The sequence below is a fragment of the Oryctolagus cuniculus genome, chromosome 8 (assembly GCF_051225735.1).
Source record: "Oryctolagus cuniculus isolate XC-2025 breed Fujian yellow rabbit chromosome 8, ASM5122573v1, whole genome shotgun sequence".
Taxonomy (NCBI): Eukaryota; Metazoa; Chordata; class Mammalia; order Lagomorpha; family Leporidae; genus Oryctolagus; species Oryctolagus cuniculus.
Window position 1 is genome coordinate 76,518,732 of NC_142874.1, and position 27,397 is coordinate 76,546,128.

Genomic DNA, 27,397 nt, shown 5'->3' on the forward strand with positions numbered 1-27,397 from the left:
ATTTCTTTGTCACACTGTTGAAATATTCTTTCCTAGCTAGTTAATGTCAAACCAGAAAAGAATGTACATGTAACAGATAACTATGTGACAACTGCATCTTCAAACTGAAGTTTCTTTAAAATCAATTCTGCACTGAAACTTTAATAAACTGATTAGAATATAAACTTACGTTAAAGCTTCTGAGTAATTATAATGAGGAGACACTCCTAGAAACTTCTGTACTTCATCCATCACAGTAGCAGGATCCGTTCTTAGCTGCTGCCCATCGATAATTAGCAACTAAATTACCAGTGAAATAAAAATAAAGACAGTGCACATTGATAAGACATGTTAATTGTATAATGAAAAATTTCTGCACTCTGAACTTATTCAGAGACACTGTCCTGAGGGGATTTTCATGCATTATAGTTAGACACAATCAAGTCATCCTCATTAATGAGTTAGAACAAGAAATAAATCACACTAATTAAGTACAGTCATGTTTTGTAATTTGAGAAGTCCTGCAAACACCATGAAAACAACAGATCCAGTTGTGAAGACCAAGAGCTTAGAAATGTGACTACAAAATCACAAATGGGAACTAAGTTTAAAAAGTAAACAAAACACAATTCCATCATTTAAGCTGAGAAAGAGCCCTGTAGATAGGAGGAAAAGTTGTAATAAGCTCAGGTGTGGTGACACAGATAACATGTCATTCTTTACAAGTTTCAGGAATAGCATTATAAAGTTTTGAGAATCTCACATGGAGAAGAAAGTAAGATATTCTGAGAATCTGAACATGGACAGAAGTTCCTCAAGAAACTACAGGGAGGCTGGCGCCGCGCTCACTAGGCTAATCCTCCGCCTTGTGGCGCCGGCACACTGGGTTCTAGCCCGGTTGGGGTGCTGGATTCTGTCCCAGTTGCTCCTCTTCCAGTCCAGCTCTCTGCTGTGGCCCGGGAGTGCAGCGGAGGATGGCCCAAGTGCTTGGGCCCTGCACTGGCATGGGAGACCAGGAGAAGCACCTGGCTCCTGGTTTTGGATCAGCATGGTGCGCCAGCTGCGGCGGCCATTGGAGGGTGAACCAATGGAAAAAGAAGACCTTTCTCTCTTTCTCTTACTGTCCACTCTGCCTGTCAAAAAATAATAATAATAAAAAAAGAAACTATGGGGGAAAATTTGTGTGCTACTCTGGTGAGGGTGGACCCAGCAAGTTAAATGATAGGAGACTGTTATGGAAGGCTAGAAAGTCAGCAGTGTGACCCCTGCCCACCCTTCTTCACTGTTTCTATTGAGTCTAGACTAACACTATCCAGCAGAATTTTCTGTAATGTGTACCAACTCTATAGCTGCTGCATCTGAGTTGTTGCTGTTGAGCCTTTGAAATGTGGCTAATGGAGATGAGGAACTGAATTTTAAATTTTATTTAATTTTTATACATTAAAAGAGCTATATGTGATAGTAGCTATCATGTTAGCATGGTTCTCGACCACTGTATCTGATGTCACTGGATTGCTTATGCAAACCGATGTAGAAGTTGATTTTGTAATCCAGGTTCACGCAATGAAAGCTGAAGAAAATACAGGACTTAGGAGAAATTTAGCAGGTGGTTCAAAAACAAGTAATGGCACTTAAGTAAGTTAACATTAGTCTTGTTAAGAGATTCTCAATCTTCATTAATCTCAGAATATGAGTTAAGAAAAGCAATGAAGCTGAAGAAAATACAGGACTTAGGAGAAATTTAGCAGGTGGTTCAAAAACAAGTAATGGCACTTAAGTAAGTTAACATTAGTCTTGTTAAGAGATTCTCAATCTTCATTAATCTCAGAATATGAGTTAAGATTCTAAAGTTTCTGAATTCTTTACAGTCAAGAAAGGTGTGCACTAGAAAACAAAGCAGTGAGAATTACTATGAAACCCTCTTAGATGGAAAATTAAACAGTTTTTCTACCTCTGCCTATCTATTTTTCTTTACCATAATCTCATTATTTGTAACTAAAGAATAATAGCTAGTAATGTTTCAATGAGTTAAAAAAAAAACTTCTCTATCCTTGAAGCTAAGTCATTAACTTAATGAGACTGCAACATGACATAAATTCTTATTGCTGCATACCTGGAAGGGGGGGAAATAAACAAGCCATCTCTCTATGTGGCTGGCATACCACCCAGGGACCAAACATCTCTTCTGCAAGGCTCTCAGCTCAGAGGGTGCATGGGGCCCGGCTGAGATCACTTCATAGAAGCTAAACTTCAGAGCTGCGGGGTCTTCATGTGATCGCTGATGCTATGAGGAAAAGGTGGATAATTAAGCTAACTTGAACCATAGGCATAAATAATTAAAAACCAATCTTTGTGACAATTCTCAGAGCTAGAGGAAGGAATACTTCACTGCTGGAGTTATTTGTTTTGAAATTAATAAAGTAGGAAAGTGTTTGCTGGGAGCATAAGGATTTAAAGTTACCACACTGATCAGAGTATATATTTGAGAACTTATTTGGTAGAGGCTGACTTCTTATTGATAGGATTCCTTAACTAACTTTACAAATTGTTTCCTTAGAGTATATATTTTATTCTGAAAGTGAACTTTTGAGAGCTGCATTAATGGCCCCCTTTCAGCCCGTAAGCAGACTATTTATCATGTCCAGTGAATATCCATAATACACAAGCCCCCCACTAGTTCTGCCAAATGGGTTTGCTCCATCTGCTAATGGAGTTTCAGATTAGAAAAGCCCTGTTGGCTATTTTAAATGGAGAAACTACTGAAAACTCTGACATGTACATTATCTGAAAGCCGCAGCTTTTATCGTATATTACTTAGTATCTAAAAGCCAAGATTATTTTTTCTAATGGTAACCTTTGCAGTGCATCAGAATCATTTATTGTGAAGAAAATGCAGAAAGCAGCAATCCAAATAGCAAAGTGTTTCATAATGATTCAGGCTCAGGCCCATGGGTTTGAGGAAATCACCTTTTCCTTAAATTGACCAATAAATATTCAGGCATAGTGGTGAGTCTGTGAATGTTTACCACATCTAGCTGAATAGCAAATTTACTGCAATTGAGATTCAAATTACTATACTACAAACTCTACTAGACTTTGTTAAGGCCTGCATTTTGCCACTGTGGAATGATTTATTTGCAATATTTAGGATGTTTTGTTAGCTTGCAGCCTTGAAACCTCTTTTTTCTTTAAATTCTCAATTTTTCAGGAGCTAAATGGTTGCCAAGCTCCAATTTTCTTCCTTCTTTTTGAGTCAATTTAGGCTTATTTCTCTTTTCTCAAGAAACCTGGTGGAAAAATCAGTCAATTGACTACTTGCTGTATATTGTCGTTTAAAAGATGGCTCCAGGTCTGGCATGAATAATTGGAGTGAAATTGTGGATTTCTCTGGATCTTAGCTTTTCAGGATGTCTCCACTCCGTGTTATGCAATATTCCTATCAAAGTTATCAGTAGTCCTATCAAAGATTCCATCTGCTTTGTATGACCTTTCCTATTCTACCTTAGCTACAAAACCTTTCCTGACAGTCTGTGGACTTTCTTTCGCTTGTGGACGAGGAAACATGGCTTTTGTTAAGTAACCAAAGGACTGAGGAACCATATTCTCTAGCATAATTTTCAAGAACTTAGCTACCTGAGAATGAACAATGCACTCTTGTGTGCAGGATCTGCATTATGTGGGTCATTTTAATACAATAGCCTTATACTCAACCCAATTGCAGAGTTTCAGATAAGAAGATTTTGTGCAAACAATATTCCATATAGCTAAACTTCATAGCTGCCAAGGAAATAGGACCCATTGTCTACTTTTCTGAAGGGGTCTACTCATAACCTCTGCACACATAGCTCTATTTGCACACATCAAAACACTTCCTCATTTTAATTTTACCCAAATTTCTCCCCTTACAAATCCTTCCTTTTAGGGAAATACCAATGGGTCTGGTGTTCAGGCTGTACTGCACCTGGTTAATAAGTCAAAGTTGTACCAGGTGGGCTTTCTCAGATGGGCTTTATCACTTTGAACAACTGTCTAACTGACTGTATCCCACTTACTATGTTCTAATTTATATGATTACCTTTACATATTTTTTTCAATTAGACAAAGTAGTCTCAAGTGTAGCACATTTATTAACTTATCTTGAAATCATGTTTAGCTCAATACTTTGCAATGGTAGTCATTAAAATTATTTGGTGAATGGATGAATGTGTGAATATTAGGGAAGCATTTTTTAAATTATAAAACTTAAAAATGTTAACTAAGTATCCCAGAGTCTAAAGTCACTAACAGTTTTGTTATATTCTTATAATTTTGACAGTCTGTTGAGTTTTTCCATTTGGTGATTAAAATATCACCATGAAAGGCCTTTTTAAATATTATTTTTAGTGAAATTAAAATGCAAATGCATTTTACATGTAAGTAGTAGTATTAGTTTGTTGAAGTATTTCAAAATGATCACTTGTGGCTAAGCTCTACACAACATCATAAACATAATCACAATGAGTATGTGTTGGTACTTCAACAGGTTAATGGAAATGTAATTAAAAGACAAGTTTATTTTGGTGCAGAAGTGAGATCTGTGCATAAATTTTCCATTCTCCATAGGCTCTTTGAAGAACCTATGTATGCATGGATTTCAATTTTTTGGAACCAAAATAAACATATATTTCATTTTCATTTTCCACAGAATTTCTAAAATACCCTCAAATGAGAACGACTTAGATTCTAAGTTTAGGTAGGTTGGGTCTTCAGGAATGAAATCTCATATTAGCTTTCCTACTAAGTTGTTTCTTCAGTATAGTTATTTAAATTCTTTTAGAACAGGAGTCAACAATCTATGTCCTACTGCCTATTTTTTATAAGTAAAATTTTAGTGGACTACAGCTTATATTCATTCATTTACACATTATGTTTGCTTACCTGGTACCAAGAATATGCTCGGTCCGATGGGTCAATGAGAATGGTGATGATCTTGGCTTTGGGGACCAGAGAAGCAGCTCGTTTAGGAGCTTCTTCTGAGTGGAAGTAATTGGCACTCTTTTCAAATAGAAAGTCGGTGGTGACATTAGATGGGACTGGGAAGAAATCCATATACCTGGAAAAGGAATATTTGTCTCAAACTAAGACTCTGGTTTATACTCATATCCTGGTGACTGAAGACATTAAAAGTATCCCACAAATTCATTTATTTCCTAAACAAAAACTTTTTTTTTTCTTTAAGGCATTTGTCCTATATACTTAGCTAGGAAAAAATAACCAGAACAGAATAATGTGTTTTGAAAATGTTTTTCTAAATACATTTTGTTTTTATTTTGCTTCCTATCAGGACAAAATTTAAGAGAGATAACAAAAATGAAGACACAGAATGACCAAACTGTAATAACAACCAGCCTAACTATATACAGGGTATTTAAATGCAAAAATACTGTACAGAGAAAAATGTTAAATACTCAACAAAAAGATTTGAACAAAAAAAGGTGGTATGTTCAGTTCAAAGACATTTTTAAAGGCTTTAGAAAAAACTTGTTTTTACTTTATTGCAAGTAAAATAATGTTGTTCCCACTCATGTGTTGTGCTGATACTATATTTATCCAGTGCAGAACATATCTGGTGCAATATGGCCTGTTCATTTAGTTTTTTCACATAGAGCTTTAGAATGATTATAAGAAAGGTTTAAAAAGTGTGTGTGTTTTCTGCATAAATATAAAATCCTATCAAATTTCCCAAGGTCAGGTCCAGTATCCTTAAGTATAATGAGAATTCAAATCACCAGTAGAGTGAACACAGGGATACTTATAAGGCTTAAGTACTGCAATAATAGGATTTTATTTAATGTTCCACCTGTATAAAAGTTGCCAAATATAATGCAGCATGTGGTAATACATATTTCTGAAGGACTAAGGGACAACTTCTGTAGGGAAAGAACTTTTTAGACTATAAAAATTTAACTGGTAGAGATGATTAACATTTTATAAAAATAGCCTTACTACTATAGCCCCCATCCTGTTTAACTCATAAGCTACTATGACTTAGGGGACCAAGAGTTGGTAATTCAATGATTACTGAACAAAAGAGTAGGTAGAACAATGATTACTGAACAAAAGAGTAGGTAGAACAATGATTACTGAACATTCACAGGATGATTTCTTTTTTAGAATGTTATTTTGTTTGGATGGAAGATCATGTGAGACCTTCATTTATATGTAGTTGTGAGATCATGTCATCTCACACGATCAAGCTTCTACTAGGGCTTTAGGTGTTAACACATTGCAATGTTTAGTTGATATAACAAAGTAATGTCTTAAGACTCAAAGCAGTAAAGAAATCCCTTTATGTTTCTGCAAATTGCCTTGTTAGTGGTATGTCATTCTGGCATCCTTTCAGATCGAAAAAGTGACACAAAATTTCTTGAGAGTTTGATCTGCTATCTGGTCTGGTCTATACTGTATTTACAGAAAGTGCCAAATTTCAAGATCTTTCTTTCTTAGCGGTTCGCATTAGTTCCAGGGGTGCTGAGGTTATTCTGGGTATTTAGTGGTATCTGGTCTCACCTGTGTCAAAGTAGCCTTTTCCAAGAAAGGCTTCAAAAAAAAAAAAAAACAAACAAACACACACACACACAAAAGTGCACAGCTGTTGAAATTAGAGAGCTTTTGACTCCTAAAATCTCTTCCACCTTCCCAGCAGTCTTTTATACCTCAACAGTTCAGGCTTCTGAAATCTCCTCAAGCAGTTCTGACCTATGGAGCATTGATTTTGACTGACCCCATAGTTTCACAGAGAAGACAGGGTCTTATTCCCCTATAGTCCCACATACAGTGGTTAGTACCTAGAGGTCCCTGGAAAAGGTTTGAAACAAGTAAATAAAAGGAATTTAGATTCATAGTTTCAGCATAGCATCTGGAAGCTTTCCAGGTAGGCTCACATTTGGAGAATATGAATTCAGGTTATCCGAAGAACTGGAGTATAAAGTAGAGTGGTTTAACAATTGGGTTTTAAAAAAGTGAATGTCTTTCTCTTTTAAGCTTTGCTACTTCTGTAAAACATTAAACTTAGCATTTTTTTTCACCGTAAAGATGTGATTTTTCTAATACTCACATTTTATTTGTTATTTGGGTTGACCCTGAGTATTTCTAATTGATTTTACTCTAAACCACATTAAGATGTTTAGAGGTACTGACAAGATCTTACGGCTTTTTACACATCAAGTGATCCAAAAAAGCTCTTCTACATGCTCAAGTAATTGAAAATAATAATACCAAGCCATAAGATAAAATATTTGCATATATAAAAGTAAAACATTTTTCCTAGTTCTTCTGATTATAAATCTTGGTTAATTTGTCAGAGTTGAAATTTTCAAATATTCATTTACCTTACTTATTTCCCAAACCTGTGTTGAGGCTGCTTGTCAGTTAATGCAGCCCTGGTTTAATCCACATCTCCTTTACATAAAAAAAGTAAATTATTTTAATCAGAAAGGAAGAGAAACAGACATGGAAGAGAAACATCCATCTGCTGTTTCACTCTCCAAATGCCTGTTACAGCCATGGCTGGGCTAGGCCAAAACCAGGAACCTGGAACTCAGTGCAGGTCTCCCACATTGGTAGCAGGTATCCAAGTACTTGAGCCATCACCTGCTCCAGGAATGCTGGAACGGAAATGACCAGGATTTGAACTAGGAATACTAATATGAGATTTCGGCATCCCAAGCAGTCACACTCCTGGTCCTACCCAGTTCTTCAAAAGAATAGATTAACTAATCGTTCCTGGGTTAGTTCTTTAATTGACCCTGGAACTCTGAAACACAATCTTCAACCTTATGACATCCTGGTTCCAAAGGGATGGCTGAGGTACTGTTGTTTCACAGAAAGGCTACTCTGAAGACTGTGAACACTTTTGATGTTATAGAGACGATTATAGTTATTGCTGTAGACTGACATTTTCAGGTACTATTATAACTTGTATTATCTTTTATAAACATAATGTGCCAATCAAAAATGCTTACATTTGGCATGTTTCTTTAGTTTTCTACTCTTTTATGCCATCTCCTTATAAATTCCTTAAGGATTTTGGTAGCTGCTGTTGTTCCTAATTACAGGGCTTTTACTCACTACTGGCTTCTGATCAACATTTTTTGGATAAAATTTATGATAAAAAAGTTAGTTATTCGCACAGTTATCCTTAAGTCTCAAGGAATCCCAGTATCACACTCCATTCTGCCCCCAAAGCAGTCTTTAATCACTCTTTTTAGTCCTAATGTTAATATAACTTTATTACATTAATATTAGTGTATATACTTAGGTTAGTGGTAAATAGCAGCTGAAGCAGTTGTAATATGAAGTGCTACACTGAAGAATTGGCAGTGAAATAATGATTAGAATAGATGTAAATTCTAGTGGGTACTCAAATTATACTCTCTCTCTCTCTCTCTCTCTATATATATATATATATATAAGATTTATTTATTTGAAAGGCAGAGTTACAGAGAGAAAAAGAGAGAGATCTTCTATCCTCTAGTTCACTCCTCAAAATGGCCACAGTAGTCAGGGCTGGGCCAGGCTGAAACCAGGAGCCTGTAAATCCAACTAGGTCTCCCATGTGGGTAGCAGGGGTCCAGGTACTTAGGCCATCCTCCTCTGCTTTCCCAGGTTCATCAACAGATAGCTGGATTGGAAGTGGAGCAGCTGGGACTTGAACTAGCATTCATGTGGGATGCTGGTATTGCTTAACCTGTGGTGCCACAATGCCACCCCCTCAATCTATTTCTTTATCTTCCTATTTGAATTACCCACAAACAACTCTTGAGGTGGTTGATATGTAAATTGTAAAACTGAGATCATGTAGTTGATAAAAAGTTTAATTTATTCATTATTTTGTGCTAAAATAAATGCAAAATGTTTGTTTATGCTCCAAAATTATTATAAGCATTCCAGTCTTTTATAACACTCTCTGATTTATACCTTAATAGCAAGACTCTACATTTTATGATTAACATGTTATTTTGTACAATCCATTGCTACTATATAACTATTTTCTGTATATCTGACATTTTTATTTTTTGACTATTTTCTTTAGATGCTTGATATAGTTCTAATTTCAATTCAAAGGTAAAAGAAATGTTATATTGTAGCTTTTTTATAGCTTTCACTACTCATGATTGTATATACATTTACTCTTTTTTAAAATCTTTTATGCCAAAGCAAAATAGAAAATTATATATATGGGCTATAGCATCATTTAATAAAAAGTTCACAGGAGAAAGATATGAAAGTGCTTTCTTACAAGTAGAGAGGAATATAATCCTTATTTCTTTGACTTCATATCTGTAGTTACATCAAAGGTAATTAATCCTGGGGTGAACCCTGTGGCTCGGAGGGTTAAGCTGCCTCTTGGGATGCCATCATTCAACAACATAGTGCTAGTTTGGGTCCTGGCTGCTCCACTTCCAATCCAACTTCCTGCTAATATATTCTGGGAGTCAGCTAATGATGGTTCAGGGGCATTGTAGAACAGCGTGTGAAGCTGCTGCCTGGGATGCTGGCTGCTTCACTTCCAATCAAGCTCCCTGTTAATGTGCCTGGAAAAGTAGCAGAAGACGGCCCAAACACTTGGGCCACATACCACTCACAAGGGAGCCCTACATAGAGTTTCTGGCTCCTGGCTTGCTTGACATAATTTGGGGTATGAACCAATAGATGGAAGATGTCTCTCTCTGTCTCCTTCTCTCTTGCTAACTCTGTCTCTCAAATAAATAAATAAATAAATAAATAAGAGCTAGCTAATTAGAGCCACCACACAATCCTTTAACAAAAAGAGAGAGGGATAATGAATGTCAAAATTACATGGGGACCTCTTGAGACAATAAATCCCATCATAAACTGAGAAGAGTTTGTTATGAATAATTTCTGTGTGCCTTCATGTTATTCAGTCGATTTCCTAGGCAAAGATGGTAATTTTTTTGAGGCTACAAACTTACATATTTCTACATTTTAGTGCTATTTTATACTGTACATAGTACATATACTTTTAGATTTATACTAATAACCCATCTTACCAATCAATCCCCCTGTGGTAGTTATTTCTATTAAAGAACTGTACCTCCTCAAAGGTTTTTGGGCTGGGGGAGTTACTAAGGATGGAAGGATGCATAACCAGGAACAAATACAAAGCAGTGGTACCTAAAAAACAATAGAGATTTAGAAATTAATTAAATGAAAAGACAGATTCCTAATATTAACATTTCAAAGTCATAAATAAATTCAAATATTATAATGACCCAGATTAATTATAAATATCCTTTGAATTAAATTGAGTAGATAATCAGCATTTTAAAAGAAGCAGTCTAAAAATTAGAGATAGAGTGGTGTGAGGACAAGAGGCCTATTGTAGAATTTGTAAAAATTGGCTTTTATTTGCTGTTCAATCACTAATTTGCTTCTTGACTTTGGCTTTCAACTTCTATTTGTCTCGGCTTTCTCAGTGGAAAATACCAGTCTTGCTTATTTCATAGGCATCTTTTGGGAATGAGAAGACATAATGTATCTGAATGTAGTTAGAAATTAATAAAGCACTACATAAACTGAATATATTATATAAGTGTATATGTATAAAAACAGTTGAGTTTTTCTATAAAGTTTTTTTCTGAACTAATTAAATTCAAGATAGAATTTAATGTTTCAATAAATTTACTTAGGCTTGAATCTTCTGACTATAGAAGAACAGTGTCAGAACTGCTTAAATTTCTAAATTTATTAAAAAATTGTATACTTTCGGGCCGGCGCCACGGCTCACTAGGCTAATCCTCCACCTTGTGGCGCCGGCACACCGGGGTCTAGTCCCGGTCAGGGCGCCAGTTCTGTCCCCGTTGCTCCTCTTCCAGACCAGCTCTCTACTGTGGCCAGGGAGTGCAGTGGAGGATGGCCCAAGTCCTTGGGCCCTGCACCCCATGGGAGACCAGGATAAGTACCTGGCTCCTGCCATCGGATCAGCGCGTTGTGCTGGCCGCAGCGCGCCGGCCACGGCGGCCATTGGAGGGTGAACCAATGGCAAAGGAAGACCTTCCTCTCTCTGTCTCTCTCTCTCACTGTCCACTCTGCCTGTCAAAAAAAAAAAAAATTAAAAAAGAATTTTATACTTTCTTAGTCATATAACTTACAAAATTTGCATTGTGTTGGAAAGAGAATAGCATACCTCTGGTATGCATATAGATTTGTGACTCTTGGGGAGCAAGAATATTATTTTTTTAAATCATAAATTAGTATTTTATAAACCTGAGTTAGGCAGTAAAGGATACAACTTAGATTGCTATTAGAGAAAATAAGGCAGTTTCAGTTTAGTTTGCTAAAGACCTAACCATGTACTTGCAGCTAAGATTGTGTTTTTAAGATCATAATATAAAAATTTCTGGTCAAGGTACTCAGTACTCTTAAGAGAGAAATATACCATCAAGTTTCTACTTCTCTACTCAAATGTGACTTGCAGTATTGTACAATCTGATGGAGCAGTACTTGTTAATTGTATTGTAGGCCAACAGATAGCAACAGTAATCAGACATGGCCTTATAATATTTCTCTCACTTGGAGAAATTACTGTTCTAATCTAACTTAGTAATGGTGTCATGTTGCCATTTCTATAAACTTTTGAATTTCCTTATTTGTCTGGTAAGCTTTCTTTTATGTATTATACTTAAATCTACCATATCTATATTGGAAAATTTGTTAAGAATAACTGTAAAAAGAAATAAAATCTAGGGGCCGATGCTGTGGCATGGTGGGTAAAGATGTTTGAGTCCCTGCTGATCCAGCTCTCTGCTATGGCCTGGTGAAGCAGTGGAAGATGGCCTGGGTCCTTGGGTCCCTGCACTCATGTGGGAGACCCAGCTCTGGCCATTTTGGCCAACTGGGGAATGAACCAATGGATGGAAGACCTCTCTCTCTCTGTCTCTCTGCCTCTCTCTAATTCTGCCTTTCAAATAATAAATGAATAAATCTTTAAAAATATATATATTCTAGAAAAATGAATTGAAAGCCAAAAAGTTTCTAGATTTAATCTAGACAATGTAGACAATGAATATTTTATCTACAATAATAGACAACTATAGTGAATGATACATTGTAATCTATGATATATAAATTAAAAACGTTTTTTCAAGGTTGACTTGAAATAGAAGACCTCAAACTTTGGCATGCCCTATGTTCAACTAGATGGCTTGTTAAAATACCAATAGCTGGGTTCTATCTCAGAATTTCTTATTCAACAAATCTATGGTATGACCCCCAAATCTGTCATTCTAGCAGGTTCTCTGGTGTTACCTATGCTGCTGGCCTGGCAACCATCCTTTGAAAATCACAGACTTAAAAGAAACATGAAACGATATTTCAACCATTGGGGAAATAATCCTTTATTACCTGATATCTATCTACAATAAAACAGAAAGAACATGTTCTCTGTGGTCAGATCAATTCCAGGGTAAACTTTTATTTGTAGTGCTTACTAACTTGAACAAAAATTATTTAGTCTCTCTGAATTTTGGTTTCTCATCTGTGTAGCAGGGAATAAAACATTTCACTCAGGGTTTTGTGAAGGTCAAGTGAAATAACCTATGTGAAAGCCCCTAAATAATGTCATATCTGGATATTATGTAAAGTATTTAATTATGTAAGGTATATAATTCAGAAATACTTATATAAAATATAATTATATTTTGATTATATAAGTAAAAATACAGGAAGCATTTTTTAAGGTAAATAGAATAAATCTTTGTGAGAAAAATAAGTATGGCTATAACTTAAAAAAAACCAGTTTATTTCTTTTTTATTTTTTATTTTTTTGACAGGCAGAGTTAGAAAGTGAGAGAGAGAGAGACAGAGAGAAAAGTCTTCCTTTTCTGTTGGTTCACCCCCCCAAATGGCCGCTATGGCCGGCATGCTGTGCCGATCCGAAGGCAGGAGCCAGGTGCTTCCTCCTGGTCTCCCATGCCAGTGCAGGGCCCAAGGACCTGGGCCATCCTCCACTGCCTTCCTGGGCCACAGCAGAGAGCTGGACTGGAAGAGGAGCAACCGAGACAGAATCTGGCACCCCAACCGGGACTAGAACCCGGTGTGCTGGCGCCGCAGGTGGAGGATTACCCTAGTGAATGTGGTGCTGGCCGAAAACAGTTTATTTCTGAATGTTATTTTAGAATAAAAATATTCTGAAATGTTTCAGAAAACATTTCTTTTTAATTTTTTTTTTTTTTTGACAGGCAGAGTGGACAGTGAGAGAGAGAGAGAGAAAGGTCTTCCTTTGCCGTTGGTTCACCCTCCAATGGCCACCGCGGCCGGTGTGCTGTGGCCGGCGCACCGCTCTGATCGGATGGCAGGAGCCAGGTGCTTCCTCCTGGTCTCCCATGGGGTGCAGGGCCCAAGCACTTGGGCCATCCTCCACTGCACTCCCTGGCCACAGCAGAGAGCTGGTCTGGAAGTGGGACAACCGGGACAGAATCCGGTGCCCCGACCGGGACTGGAACCTGGTGTGCCGGCGCCGCAAGATGGAGGATTAGCCTACTGAGCCGCGGCGCCGGCCTAAATTTTATTTTCAAGAATTATATTAAATCCTGTTGTTTGGTTTTAATACCAATTAGTCAAAGAGAAAAATTTCTTATAATCTAATTATATTATAGAATCAATAAAAGGCATAATGTAATTTTCCAGTGATTAAGTTGTAGTTTCTAAAATCTATCTTTATGTACACATATTCTTGGGTATTAAAATTGTTCTGCATCGGGCTGGCGCCGCGGCTCACTAGGCTAATCCTCCGCCTAGCGGCGCTGGCACCCCGGGTTCTAGGCCCTGTCAGGGCGCCGGATTCTGTCCCGGTTGCTCCTCTTCCAGAGCAGCTCTCTGCTGTGGCCCAGGAGTGCAGTGGAGGATGGCCCAAGTGCTTGGGCCCTGCACTGGCATGGGAGACCAGGAGGAAGCACCTGCCTCCTGGCTTTGGATCGGCACAGCGTGCTGGCCATAGCGGCCATTTTTGGGGGTGAACCAACGGAAAAAAGGAAGACCTTTCTCTCTGTCTCTCTCTCTCTCACTGTCTAACTGCCTTTCCAAAAAAAAAATTTTTTTTCTGCATATATATTTTGTTAGTGGTTAACTCAACAATATAATCAGATACACACATTTAAATAACCATTCAGAAAACATTGATTTTTGTATTTTTGCACATTTCAACACTGAAAACATATTTGACTGCACAGATAAGTAGAAATTTATGAAGAATTATTCAGAAAAACAATTTTGAGAAAAATAAAAATTAAAAATGATGCTATTTAATTCTCAGGCGACGGACAGAAGACACTTTTGTCTAATAAAAAAATCAATTTCACAAAATACTGATATACACAACACAGATAAATCTCAGAAATTTATTATGCTAAATGAAAAGTCAAATACAAAGGGATATACACTATACTTCTTTATTCATTAAATTCTAAAAAAAGAAAAACTATAGGAGCAAAAGGTGGTTACTTGTGGAGAGAACTGACTATAAAGGAACATGGAGAAACCTCTTAATGACAAAACTGTTACATATCTTAAATGTTGTTGTGATTATAATTCTGAGTACAGTTTCCAAAATGCATAAAATTATAATTTTAAATGGGTGAATCTTATCATAAGTAAATTTTTCTTAATAAAGTAAGGATAGTCAACTTGATTATCCTTACTTTTTCTTAATAAAAGTAAGGATAATCAACTTTATTAAGAAATTTCTATTAAAAATTTTTTAAAGGCAAATATTAATCCAAATTGTAATGTAAACATTTCAAAATCCAATTAAATTTCAGTTTAATTCTGCTATCTAACCAAAGTATTAAAATGTCTGTATATCCAGCACAATGAGAGAAGAAGCATATCCTGCAGAGCTTTCTGATGCAAATTTGATAAGCCTAGCTTCAGAAAAATGTGATCAGCAATGATAAGGTTTTGTGATGGCAGTGGGAGTTCACTTGAAGAGATTTTGGTGTCAGGATTTTCCTAGTTGTCTTTTTACTTTAGATAGCTAAGGACAAGAGAAGTAAATAAGGACACAAAAAAGTATTTGTTGCATTTGCTGTTTTCAAATGGATATTTGCAAATGGGACTATCAAAAACTGAATAGGCTAAACTCTCCATGTACATTGCATAGAATTCTCCTCAGTTATTTATGGTGTGATACTCCCCTTAGCAAGTATTGTGGTTGCAATGGCTGTTTTCTGTGAAGCCAGAAGCTAAGGGCGGCAAATAATTTATCATGAAGATACAGCTTGAATGTCTGACATTTTAAAGCTTCCATTGGGTTTCATTTTAATACTAATTCTGACAGAAACAAGAAATTTATGGGGGAAAAATTGCACACCACTTTAAGAAAAGGTACAAAATATTTCTCCTGGGTATGAATAAATACCTTTCTTAGCACAAAGTTTTGTTTATGTCTAGGAATTATGCTTCTCAAACATCTTTTAGACTTTTTTTTTACAGGCAGAGTGGACAATGAGAGAGACAGAGAGAACGGCATCTTTTAGACTTTTAAAAAACAGGCATCTCTGCAAGAAATAAGTTAGAGGCTGGCACCGCGGCTCACTAGGCTAATCCTCCGCCTGCGGCGCCGGCACACCGGGTTCTAGTCCCGGTTGAGGCGCCGGATTCTGTCCCGGTTGTCCCTCTTCCAGTCCAGCTCTCTGCTGTGGCCCAGGAAGGCAGTGGAGGATGGCCCAGGTCCTTGGGCCCTGCACTGGCATGGGAGACCAGGAGGAAGCACCTGGCTCCTGCCTTTGGATCAGCACAGCATGCTGGCCAGCACAGCAGGCATTTGAGGGATGAACCAACAGAAAAGACCTTTCTCTTTGTCTCTCTCTCTCTCTCTAACTCTGCCTGTCAAAAAAAAAAAAAAAAAAAAAAAAAAAGAGAGAGAGAGAGAGAGAGAAATAGGTTAGAAATAAACTATATCAGAAAGATGGTAGCCTAAGAGACTATTTTTCTGAAAGCAATTTAAAGAGTTATAGGGCTTTTCACAAAATACTTTCAGTTACTTTCTAAATACATGATTAATTTTGGTTTAGAAATGTTAACAACACTTTTAAACTTATCTATTTGAGAAAAATACTATGTGTCACTAGACTGATGGCTGGATATTCAAACTGTGTGACACCTATTTCATCTTTTTCATTTAGAAAACACTTTGATGAGATTATAGTATATTATTGACCTAAGCAAAGATTACTTTAGGAAATAACATAGTATTGATATACAGCATTTATAGGAAGTTTAAGAACCCTTTGACATGAATTCATTGTCTCATCATCAGCATTTTTACACTGTTTGGTGTATCATAATAAAAAATTCTCACCAGTCTTCTGGGGTCCAATTACCAAGAATTTTGGTAAGCGATCACAGGTTTTTTCTTTAGACCAAATGTCTCTGTGGCGTTTGTCTTCACAAGGATTCTAAATGGAAGAATATGGAGATCTGTTTTTTGGGTGCATCCATTATGTGCTCTTTTTTCCCCAACTTTTGTCCTTAAAAGATACTACAATAGGCCATTAGGCTCTTTTTATGAAATGAAACCCAGAAGTGGTATCACAGAAAGCTAACAGCTTTCTTCAATCCTGATGTTAATGTCTACAGAGGAGACTGTGGGGGTGCGATGGGGCTGGGGTGTAGTATTTCCACTTTGGGTAAACAGCCTCATTGCACTGACAGATTTTTTAATTTTTTTCTGCAACTGGTAGTTCTGCGTCTTAATTTTTTGCTTTTATTGTTTATAAGCAGACACTATGCTTCCTGATAACCTAAAAGAAGATTCAGTCTCAGTATCCAATATATAACTGAAATATAAGGTGTCGGGTTTTTATTCTAAGTAACTGAGCTTTCCAACTGTGCTTCAAAAGGACTAAGGATATGGCCATAATAGAAGTATTCACAAAGCAAATTCCTTTCAGCTGCCTTCAAAGATCGGTAAATATACATCAAAAAATTCTATTTTACAGTGTATGATGCTAAAAAGAACTAAATTTCAGCAGTACAGTAAAATGATGGTGAGTTACTACCTTAAAGGGTCTGCTTTGCTTTATAATACTTAAATCCAAAACACACTGTGCAAGATACATCTAGAACATCCTTCATTTTAACTATAAATTACTATTATGTAGAAAAAGAGGGAATTATAGTGCCCTTTAATAGTATTTAAGGATTAGACACACAGGACCACTTTTTATTTCCATTCAGTTAATACCGTGGACATATGAAGTTAAATAAACCTGCTTATTTTAAATAAACAACAAATTTGAAGACTAAATCAGTTACTTTCTTTGCCTGCTCTTCTGGAAAAAAAATTAGTTTTAAACTTGTCAGTTGAAATTATAAGGATTTCAATATTAAAATAAGTTGTTAAATTAGTAGCAAAATCGCACATCTCCCCAGTGGCTCATACCTGGTGATGTTTTGTCATGGTTAAGATGGAAAGATTCTTGTTATAACAAATGAAAAGCAACATGTGGTCATACTCCCACAATCATAACTTTTTCTTTTTCCATTTGAGAAGCAGACCAAGAAAGAGTTTCCATTGGCTGGTTCACTCCCTACATGCCTGCAATGGCCAGAGCTGGGCTGGACCAAAGTAAGGAGCCAAGCATTCAATCCAGGTCTCCCATAATATGCATGGCAAAAATCCAACTTCTTGAGCCATCACCACTACCACTGCCAGTGCTGAGACTAGAACTTAGGTACAGTGGTATTTGACACAGACATTTTAATTGCTGTCTTAGCCACTAGACTAACTACCTTCCACCAAAATTACTAGCTTTAATTTGAGAAATGCGCAGTTCTATCTGAAGTCATCTATTTGTCCTCAGGAAGTAATCAGCTCTCAGTTCAAAGTTGAATGAGTTGAAAATAGAGTTCAGATTTTACCACCATCAAATTCTGTGAAATTTATTGAACTGTACTTCTGAAGATTGTTACTGATGAAACAATCAGCTCTGTTTGCAAACCCTAGTAGCATTTAGAACATATGGAGCCAGACGGCTTAGAACTGATTCCCATTCTGCCACACATGGACTATGTGACTTTACTTAATTGCCTCTGCCTTTCTGTGCCCCAGTTTCTTTATCTGTATAATGGGTATAACAACTACACCTACCATATAGGTTATTTGTGAGAAATAAATGCTTCAAATTATGTAAAGTACTCAGTCTAATACACAGTAAGCACTAGGCAATTATTTTGCTAAGATTACTGAGTTCCACAGATCTTAGAATGGACAACTTCAAAGTAGTTCCTTCACTTCTGATGAGTCTGTTCTACGGTGGTTTGAATATGCCATTTCATGTGTTATTTTCTCTTAAGAAAATTGGTGATTTTTCCCATGAAACATACCACTCTTCATGTCCAAAAGCATTCCCATTTAATACTTTTGAAAGTTACCACATTCTGTGGCTGTTGGTCTGCTTCATAGTTCTGCACATTTCTCATAGACCCTCTAGTTAGCTGGCTACCTGCCTACCATACAACCTGTTTATAATCTTCTAGTCTTTCATCCTACTGCAGTCTGAAATTGATCTGACTCCTGATGAAAATATTGCAACCGCCAAATCCTTTACTGAGCTTTCATAATTCTGTAACTTCTGATGGCAACACAACAGAGAGTTTAACTCAAGATGTAGCAATAGTATCAGGAAGAAGTAGTTTTCAAAAATACCAACATTTTCAAAATACAGTTTGTTTTCTTAGATGCCTTGACTTTTCAGATTTGGATTATCTCATACATCTAAAGATACGTTTGTAGAATTAATTAGTTATACCAATTATGAAACCAGTTTTACCTGCCAGAGAGGGTCTTTCTGATCAGGAAAGAGCTCAAAATACTTGTGAGCCAGTTGCACCGGAGGCAGAGTCTGAAGTCGCAGGTTGGTCCAGCTCTGTACAAAATTAGCCAAATTTACAAATGTATACAATCCCAGTCGGTCATTCCCATAGTTGGACAAATGGGTCATGAAAATGCTGATCTGAAAAAAACACATGAACTTCACTGTAAGCAAGTATTTTTAACAGTAGAGGGCAGTGTAATCATAGCAATGTAGATGTTTTTTCTTAAGTAGTTTATATAAGTTTTTAATTCACAACGTTTTGAATATACCTGCAAAACCCTCATTATATAAATGCATACTTCCAAGATGTTATCAGTAAGATTTAATGAACATTTTTTTCTGACATCTTAATATATTTCATAACAAAAAGTGAGTTCAACAGGCATTGTATACCCACAATTTTGCAACAAATCTGATACTGAATAACACGCTAGATATCAACACACAATAACTTTTTTTTAAACTTTTATTTAATGAATATAAATTTCCAAATACAGCTTATGGATTACAATGGCTCCCCCCCCATAACTTCCCTCCCACCCGCAACCCTCCCATCTCCTGCTCCCTCTCCCCTTCCATTCACATCAAGATTCATTTTCAATTATCTTTATATACAGAAGATCAGTTTAGCATATAGCATATATTAAGTAAAGATTTCAACAGTTTGCACCCACATAGAAATACAAAGTGAAAAATACTGTTTCAGTACTAGTTATAGCATTAAATCACAATGTACAGCACATTAAGGACAGACATCCTACATGAGGAGTAAGTGCACAGTGACTCCTGTTGTTGACTTAACAAATTGACACTCTTGTTTATGGCATCAGTAATCACCCTAGGCTCTTGTCATGAGTTCCCAAGGCTATGGAAGCCTTTTGAGTTCACCGACTCTGATCATATTTAGACAAGGTCGTAGTCAGAGTGGAAGTTCTCTCCTCCCTTCAGAGAAAGGTACCTCCTTCTTTGATGGCCCATTCTTTCCACTGGGATCTCACTCACAGAGATCTTTCATTTAGGGTTTGGTTTTTTTTTTTTTTTTTTTTTTTTTTGCCAGAGTGTCTTGGCTTTCCATGCCTAATCAGCCAGATCTGAATGCCTTAAGGGCTGATTCTGAGGCCAGAGTGCTGTTTAGGACATCTGCCATTCTATGGGTCTGCTGTGTATCTCGCTTCCCATGTTGGATCATTCTCTCCCTTTTTTATTTTATCAGCTAGTATTTGCAGACACTATTCTTGTTTATGTGCTCCCTTTGGCTCTTAGTCCTATCATTAGGATCAATTGTGAACAGAAATTGATCACTGGGACTAGTGAGATGGCATTGGTACATGCCACCTTGATGGGACTGAATTGGAATCCCCTGGTATGTTTCTAACTCTACCGTTTGAGATAAGTCAGCTTGAGCATGTCCCGAATTGCAAATCTCTTCCCTCTCTTATTCCCACTCTTTATGTTTAACAGCGATCACTTTTCAGTTAAGTTTCAACACTTAAGAATAACAACACATAATAACTTTACAATAGGTGGACTACTAGTCATGTGAAGCAGCAGGATTTCAGGGGGTTGAGGTTTTGTAATTTCAATCTACTTATTTGGGTTTATACTGTAGTACTTCAAGTTAGGTGGTATAAGTAAATAATGAATTGTTATTATTAGCATTAACTGAATGTCTTCTAATTTGCATTTCCTAGAAGCAATAATCACAACAAGCTGGTGGCTTGAGAAGTTTTTTTGTGTGTGTGCATGATTTATTTATTTGAAAATGAGAGAGAGAGAGAGAGAGAAAGGAAGTTTTCTAACCACTGGTTCTCCTCCAAATGGCTCTAACCATTGGATCTGGGCTAAGGCTGAAGCCAGGAGCCAGGAGCTTCATCCTGGTGTCCCACATTGGTAGCAGGGGGCTAAGTACTTGGGCCATCTTTTTTTTTTTTTTTAATTAATTCCTTTTTTTATTTGAAAGACAGACACAGAGAGACAGAGGACTAGAGATAGAAACAGGCAGAGAGAGGTATTCCATCAGTTTTTTCTTTCCCAATGTCTAGAAGAGCCATCTTTGGCTGCCATCATTTGTGTATTATCAGGAAGTTGGATTGTAGGGAGTAGCTGGGACTGAAACAGCACTCCGATTTGGGATGCCGGCCTCAAAAGCAGTGGCTTAATCTGCCTTGCCCCAACGCTGGCCCCAGGGAACTTTTTGCAATAAAATAAATTGGAATTCTGTAGGCTTCATAAAGTTGGTCTGAGTTCTATAACTGGTATTTTTTTAAAGCTACTACTTTAAATGAATGCAAATAATTTTTGTTCATTAGTTGTTGACAAATGGAAAAAAACTCTTCAGTATGAAATTTTCAATGGCAAAGAAAACCATGGTGATATTTATGCTGCTATAAAGAAGATCATAAAAATAATTTATGGGATAATAATACTTTCCTAAAATACTGAATGCCATGTGAATAAATAGAAATAATTCTTATTATAATAATGAATATAACTGATCATTAAGAGGCTGAAAGAAACATTCAAGAAAATTCATTGTGGTAAAATGGCAGTGATGAGGACAAAGTTATATTCATATTTGATATAATGAATCAAAAATGTAATTAATTACAGCTATGAATAAGAGGAAAATAATCTTACATTCTATGGAACAAATCCTTCAGGCTTTCATATGAAAATCTCTGTGATGAAGAATACTTAATTATGTTTTTCTTCACTCTGCCTGGACTTATATCAAACCTTAAGAACTTTCACAAACAAAATAATTTGAGGGTAATTTTAAATAGCTACAAGCACACCTATTCCATGATGGAATAATGCTTCTAATACTTTTCCCATTTTGGGTCTTTCTGAAAATTGAGACTTAAAATTTAACTTTCTGCTTATTTATTTATAGTAGCTTTAATCCCCAAACTCTATTTTTATCCCTTTGTTTTTCCTCCAAAATTTCTCAAAACAGTAGGCTATTGAAAAATTTATGAAACTTATCCTTAAATTTGGACATTTTTCCCAATGTCTGCCAGAGGCAGTCTACTTGTTTTATATTCTACATCAAAATTGTAGCTCAATGACAAATAGCAAATTGATACTCAAGTTGCCTTTCTCTTAAGAAAAAATATTAATACAATTAGAAAATTATATATATATATTTAACTTGGTTAGCCACCAGTTCAAATTTCTTTCTTCATTTTATGTAAGATTTATCAATAAATATATATGTGTCATATTTCACTTGAATAATATCTGCATTGGACAGCAAATGGGTAACTTAGAGATGCTCTCTAACTTGGTGCTACTAATACATTCACTTCTCAAGCTCAGAGAATATTTTATGATGTGACAATTAAAGCAGAGTAACACTTTTCCCCTACATAACTAAAGAAAGTAAAAACTGCTACTGTCTCTGACAAAGATAGAGTCAGCTCAAGAATTATGAGCTAGTTCATGGTAACGCTTTTTTTTTTTTAATTTTTTTTTTTTTTTTTTTTGACAGGCAGAGTGGACAGTGAGAGAGACAGAGAGAAAGGTCTTCCTTTGCCGTTGGTTCACCCTCCAATGGCCGCCGCGGCCGGCGCGCTGCGGCCGGCGCACTGCGCTGATCCGATGGCAAGAGCCAGGAGCCAGGTGCTTTTCCTGGTCTTCCATGGGGTGCAGGGCCCAAGCACCTGGGCCATCCTCCACTGCACTCCCTGGCCACAGCAGAGAGCTGGCCTGGAAGAGGGGCAACCGGGACAGAATCCGGCACCCCGACCGGGACTAGAACCCGGCGTGCCAGCGCCGCTAGGCGGAGGATTAGCCTAGTGAGCCGCGGCGCCGGCCCATGGTAACGCTTTTGCTGAAACCAAATCTGATTTGCAAGAAGTAAGATGATATTTATGAGGGGACTTCAAAAAGTTTATGGAGAATGGAATTAGAAACTAATTTTGTTTTAAAAATTTTTTGAAATACATGACTATAAGAGATATTCAAAATGTTCATGGAAATGCATGTTATGGAATAGGTATGTATGGGGTTTCAAAATTTTTTTTGCAACAAAACATTTTTTATCTTTTAATTCCATTTTTCTATCAACTTTTTGAAGTTCCTTTGTATATGCTCCTGAATTTAGTCCTGTAAAGCAAAAGCTAATACTTAGCCTCCAAGCAGGGGACCTTTCCCAGGCTTCAAATTCTGTTTTTGTATTCTCACTTTAACATAATGCAAAGTTCACCCTCAGCAAGAGGACTATTTAAGCTGATGTGTTTGGAGCGCATGTCACCTCATGATCCATTTAGACTTTAGACTGAAGTCTGGGATTTATATTTTGTTCTTAAAGAAATACAAGGCCATAAGAGAGCATAATTTGTTAGGAAATAAAACACATCACTTCTTTTAAACTTTCTTTTTAAACGAATGACAACAGTTTCTCTGAGAGAGTGTTCAAATCTTTTGCTGAACATGTGACCTGTCCCAAGTTTTCTTTATTATTTGTTAGTTAGGATGCTCTGTACAACTGGATTGGTGGGAATAGATACGTAACAAGAATGTTATTTATTTATTTATTTATTTTGACAGGCAGAGTGGACAGTGAGAGAGAGAGACAGAGCGACAGAGAGAAAGGTCTTCCTTTGCCATTGGTTCACCCTCCAATGGCCGCTGCGGCCAGCGCGCTCGGCCGGCGCACCGCGCTGATCCGATGGCAGGAGCCAGGTGCTTCTCCTGGTCTGCCACGGGGTGCAGGGCCCAAGCACTTGGGCCATCCTCCACTGCACTCCCTGGCCACAGCAGAGAGCTGGACTGGAAGAGGGGCAACCGGGACAGAATCTGGTGCCCCGACCGGGACTAGAACCTGGTGTGCCGGCGCCGCAAGGTGGAGGATTAGCCTAGTGAGCCGTGGCGCCGGCCAACAAGAATGTTTTGATCAAAAACATAGCTTGCTTTTCCCACAACATTCCTTCTTTACCCGTATTCTGACCTGTGATATTTATAAAGCCACTTCACTTCTTGGCAGTGCTTCATCTGACAATAATCTCTGCACAGCACAGAAACAAATAAAAGCTCGAAAGGTTACCAGTTCAGGGAAAGTAGGTATTAGCCTTTTTAAAAACAAGATGCTTTTATAATTTTAAGTGTTTCAGAACTGAGGTTTTATTTATTTTTTAAGGTGAACTAGGTCAAAATAACTTACTTTTATAATATTTGGAGATTTCAATGAGAAGGAAATGTTATTATACTTGCATTTCTAAGCAATTTTTGCAATAAGCATACTATGAGTAATTAGTTGTTATCTAAAAGACTAATTAGCTGTCTAAAACTCAAATATTGGAAACTATGCCAAGGCATAAAGTTTATATAATAGTTGAACAAATTCTTCTAAAAGTATTGCTTCCATTCCCTTAAAACTTTGTTTTTTAAAACTCTTTTTTTGATTAACCTATAGTAATAGCACATATTTATAGAGTAAAGTCTGATATTTCAATACATGTTTACAATTTATACTGATCAAATCAGGGTACTTAATGTTTACTTCCTTATCAGCATTACTTTGTGTGGAGGTCAAAAGAATATCTTTCTAGCCTGACACTGATATTTATATCAAGATACTTACCTGATTTTTTTTCTGTACAAGGCAAAATGACAAATACTGTTTATAGTATTATTTAAGAGAAAGGAAAGAGATATCATTTGTGATTGGAGCTAAGAAAAACATTTGGGAAAGATTATCTGTACATCCAGCATAAACCCTCTGAATCCATTCACTTCCACGTATGGGGGACACCTGAAATATCACCAAGAAGAATTAGGACAGAAACATGAGTCTTGGTTCAAAAGCTGTTGAAAGTGCAGCACTACTTCTGTTGAGGTCAGCAGAAGTGAACAGAAAATAAAGATGTAAGAGATCAGTTATTTCTTATACACCATGCCGTTTATGACCACGCTGCTCAGTTCAAATCCATGACGTTTTACTGATTGTACTGTCATTTGCCAGATGCTCTGCCTGGTTACTGGGGTGCAGATATAAATATTATACTCATTTTTTAAGCTTTGTTTGTGAAAAGATTCAGAATTCAGGAGACAGAATTTACAACAAAAATGTCTTCCTCCCACCTCCGACACTCAGCCAACCTCTTTTGTTTAGTTTTAGTATCCTGGGTGACCAGATTCAAATGTTTTATCTTATGTAAAATCATCTAGGAAGTTTTAAAGTCTGGCCATCAGGCTTCATTCTCAAAAAAATATATTTTTCTATGTCTGAAGGGGGTCGTGGCACCTTCATTTTAGAGAGTTCCCCTCTAGTTGTCCTGATGTACTTGCTGGTGGAACATGATTCGAGGAAAATTGAGTAGACTCAGTTTTCTCAGGGAAATGTTTATTTCTCATGGAACTATATATGTTTATACCAAAGAGAAATTCAAGTCATCAAAGCTACGGTGGCTCTGTAGTGGTCTTTTTGAGTACATTTTAAAAATAGAGTTATCTTAACCATATATTTCAGTAGTATAGACTTAGAGCTGTCCCTATCACAATGAACAACTTGGTAGGTACCCTTGATCATGGTTTTTGGAGGTTTCTGCACTGCTAACAGATGTATTGTGAGGCACAGATTGCTAAGGGGAAGATAAAACTGGTTCAGATAGACATGTATGATCCTTTTAAAAAAAGATTATTTATTATTTTCTTTATTTGAAAGAGAGAGAGAGTGAGAGAGTGAGCAGTCTCGTATTTGCTGGTTCAGTTCCCAAATGCTTGCAAAAGCCAATGCTGGACTAGACTGAAGCTAGGAGTTTAGAACTCCATCTGGGTCTCCTAACATGTGTACTTGAGCCATAATCTGCTGCCTCACAGGTTGCACATAATTATGAAGCTGGAATGGAGAGTGGAACCAGAACTCTAATCCTAGCACTGTGATAAGGCATGCAGGTGCCCCATGTGGCATCATAACTGCTGAAAACACTCACCCTCAATCCTTTTTTATCAAACCAAAATTCTTCTCCATTTCCACATGATGTTTCAAATGAATACTACCTTAAAACTTCTCTGCTTAAAAGGCTGTCTTCATGTTGATTTTTACCTTATTTCATGGAATTTTAAAGGTGTAGCAGATGACAAGTAGACTATAATTTACTTCTTGTCCTTCTTCCTCCTTGACGTACAGCCCCAGATCAGAAATATTATTTATGAAGGAATCAAGAAAACAGTTTATTTTATGCCACAGTGATTAAACTCTAAGTTTCATTTTTATAATCATGAAAAATATGAGTTCCATCACTTTCAAAATTATGTACCATGACATGAGCATGTGTTTTTTTGGAAAATAAAAAAATTTTGAGCAGAAAGGCTATTCTAGTGATATCTCCACAAAAACCTCCTATTTTGTAATATCCTGGCTCAAGCCTTCTAATTCCATTTAGTGTGTCATCCTAAGTTACAACACACAGCCTCAGCATACCTTTCCAATCTTCTTTTTTAAATTTTTATTATTTATTTATTTATTGATTTTAAACTTTATTTAATAAATATAAATTTCCAAAGTACAGCTTTTGAATTTTGGTGGCTTCCCTCCCCCCCCATAACCTCCCTCCCACATGCAACCATCCCATCTCCCGCTCCCTCTCCCATTCCGTTGACATCAAGATTCATTTTCAATTACCTTTATATACAGAAGATCAATTTAGTGTAGATTAAGTAAAGATTTCAACAGTTTGAACCCACACAGAAACACAAAGTGTAAAGTACTGTTTGAGTACTAGTTATACCGTTAATTCACATTGGACAACACATGGGGAGTAAGTGCACAGTGACTCCCGTTGTTGATTTAACAATTGACACTCTCGTTTATGACGTCAGTAATCACCCTAGGCTCTTGTCATGAGCTCCCAAGGCTATGGAAGTCTCTTGAGTTTGCCAACTCTGATCTTATTTAGACAAGGTCATAGTCAAAGTGGAAGTTCTCTCCTCCCTTCAGAGAAAGGCACCTCCTTCTTTGATGGCCCGTTATTTCTACTGGGATCTCACTCGCGGAGATCTTTCATTTAGGGTTTTTTTTTTTTTTTTTTTTTTGCCAGAGTGTCTTGGCTTTCCATGCCTGAAATACTCTCATGGGCTTTTCAGCCGGATCTGAATGCCTTTAGGGCTGATTCTGAGGCCAGAGTGCTGTTTAGGACATCCGCCATTCTACAAGTCTGCTGTGTATCCCGCTTCTCATGTTGGATTGTTCTCTCCCTTTTTAATTCTATCAGTTAGTACTAGCAGACACTAGTGTTGTTTATGTGATCCCTTTGACTCCTAGACGTATCATTATGATCAACTCTGAACTGAAATTGATCACTTTGACTAGTGAGATGGCATTGGTATATTCCACCTTGATGGGATTGAATTGGAATCCCCTGGCACGTTTCTAGCTCTACCATTAGGAGTAAGTCCGATTGAGCATGTGCAGAACTGTATATCTCCTCCCTCTCTTATTACCACTCTTATATTTAATGGGGATCACTTTTCAGTTAAATTTAAAACCTAAGAATAATTGTGTGTTAATTAAAGAGATAAACCAATGGTATTAACCA

General features: G+C 36.9%; 1 protein-coding gene across 5 annotated transcripts in view; it reads right to left on the minus strand.

The window, feature by feature from the left end:
* LOC100350425 (bifunctional heparan sulfate N-deacetylase/N-sulfotransferase 3) overlaps positions 1-27,397 on the minus strand; it is a 186,207-nt gene that overhangs the window by 15,757 nt on the left and 143,053 nt on the right. For 3 of the 5 annotated variants that reach the window (XM_051820057.3, XM_089302885.1, XM_051820058.3), the window contains 6 exons: positions 18,813-18,995; positions 16,340-16,436; positions 10,032-10,155; positions 4,897-5,071; positions 2,093-2,263; positions 170-279 (listed from right to left, as the gene is read on the minus strand). In XM_051820057.3, coding sequence (XP_051676017.1) covers positions 170-279; positions 2,093-2,263; positions 4,897-5,071; positions 10,032-10,155; positions 16,340-16,436; positions 18,813-18,995 — 860 coding nt within the window. Of the gene's footprint in view, positions 1-169; positions 280-2,092; positions 2,264-4,896; positions 5,072-10,031; positions 10,156-16,339; positions 16,437-18,812; positions 18,996-27,397 lie in introns of those variants that run through there. The other 2 variants (XM_089302882.1, XM_089302883.1) reach the window with 2 other exon arrangements.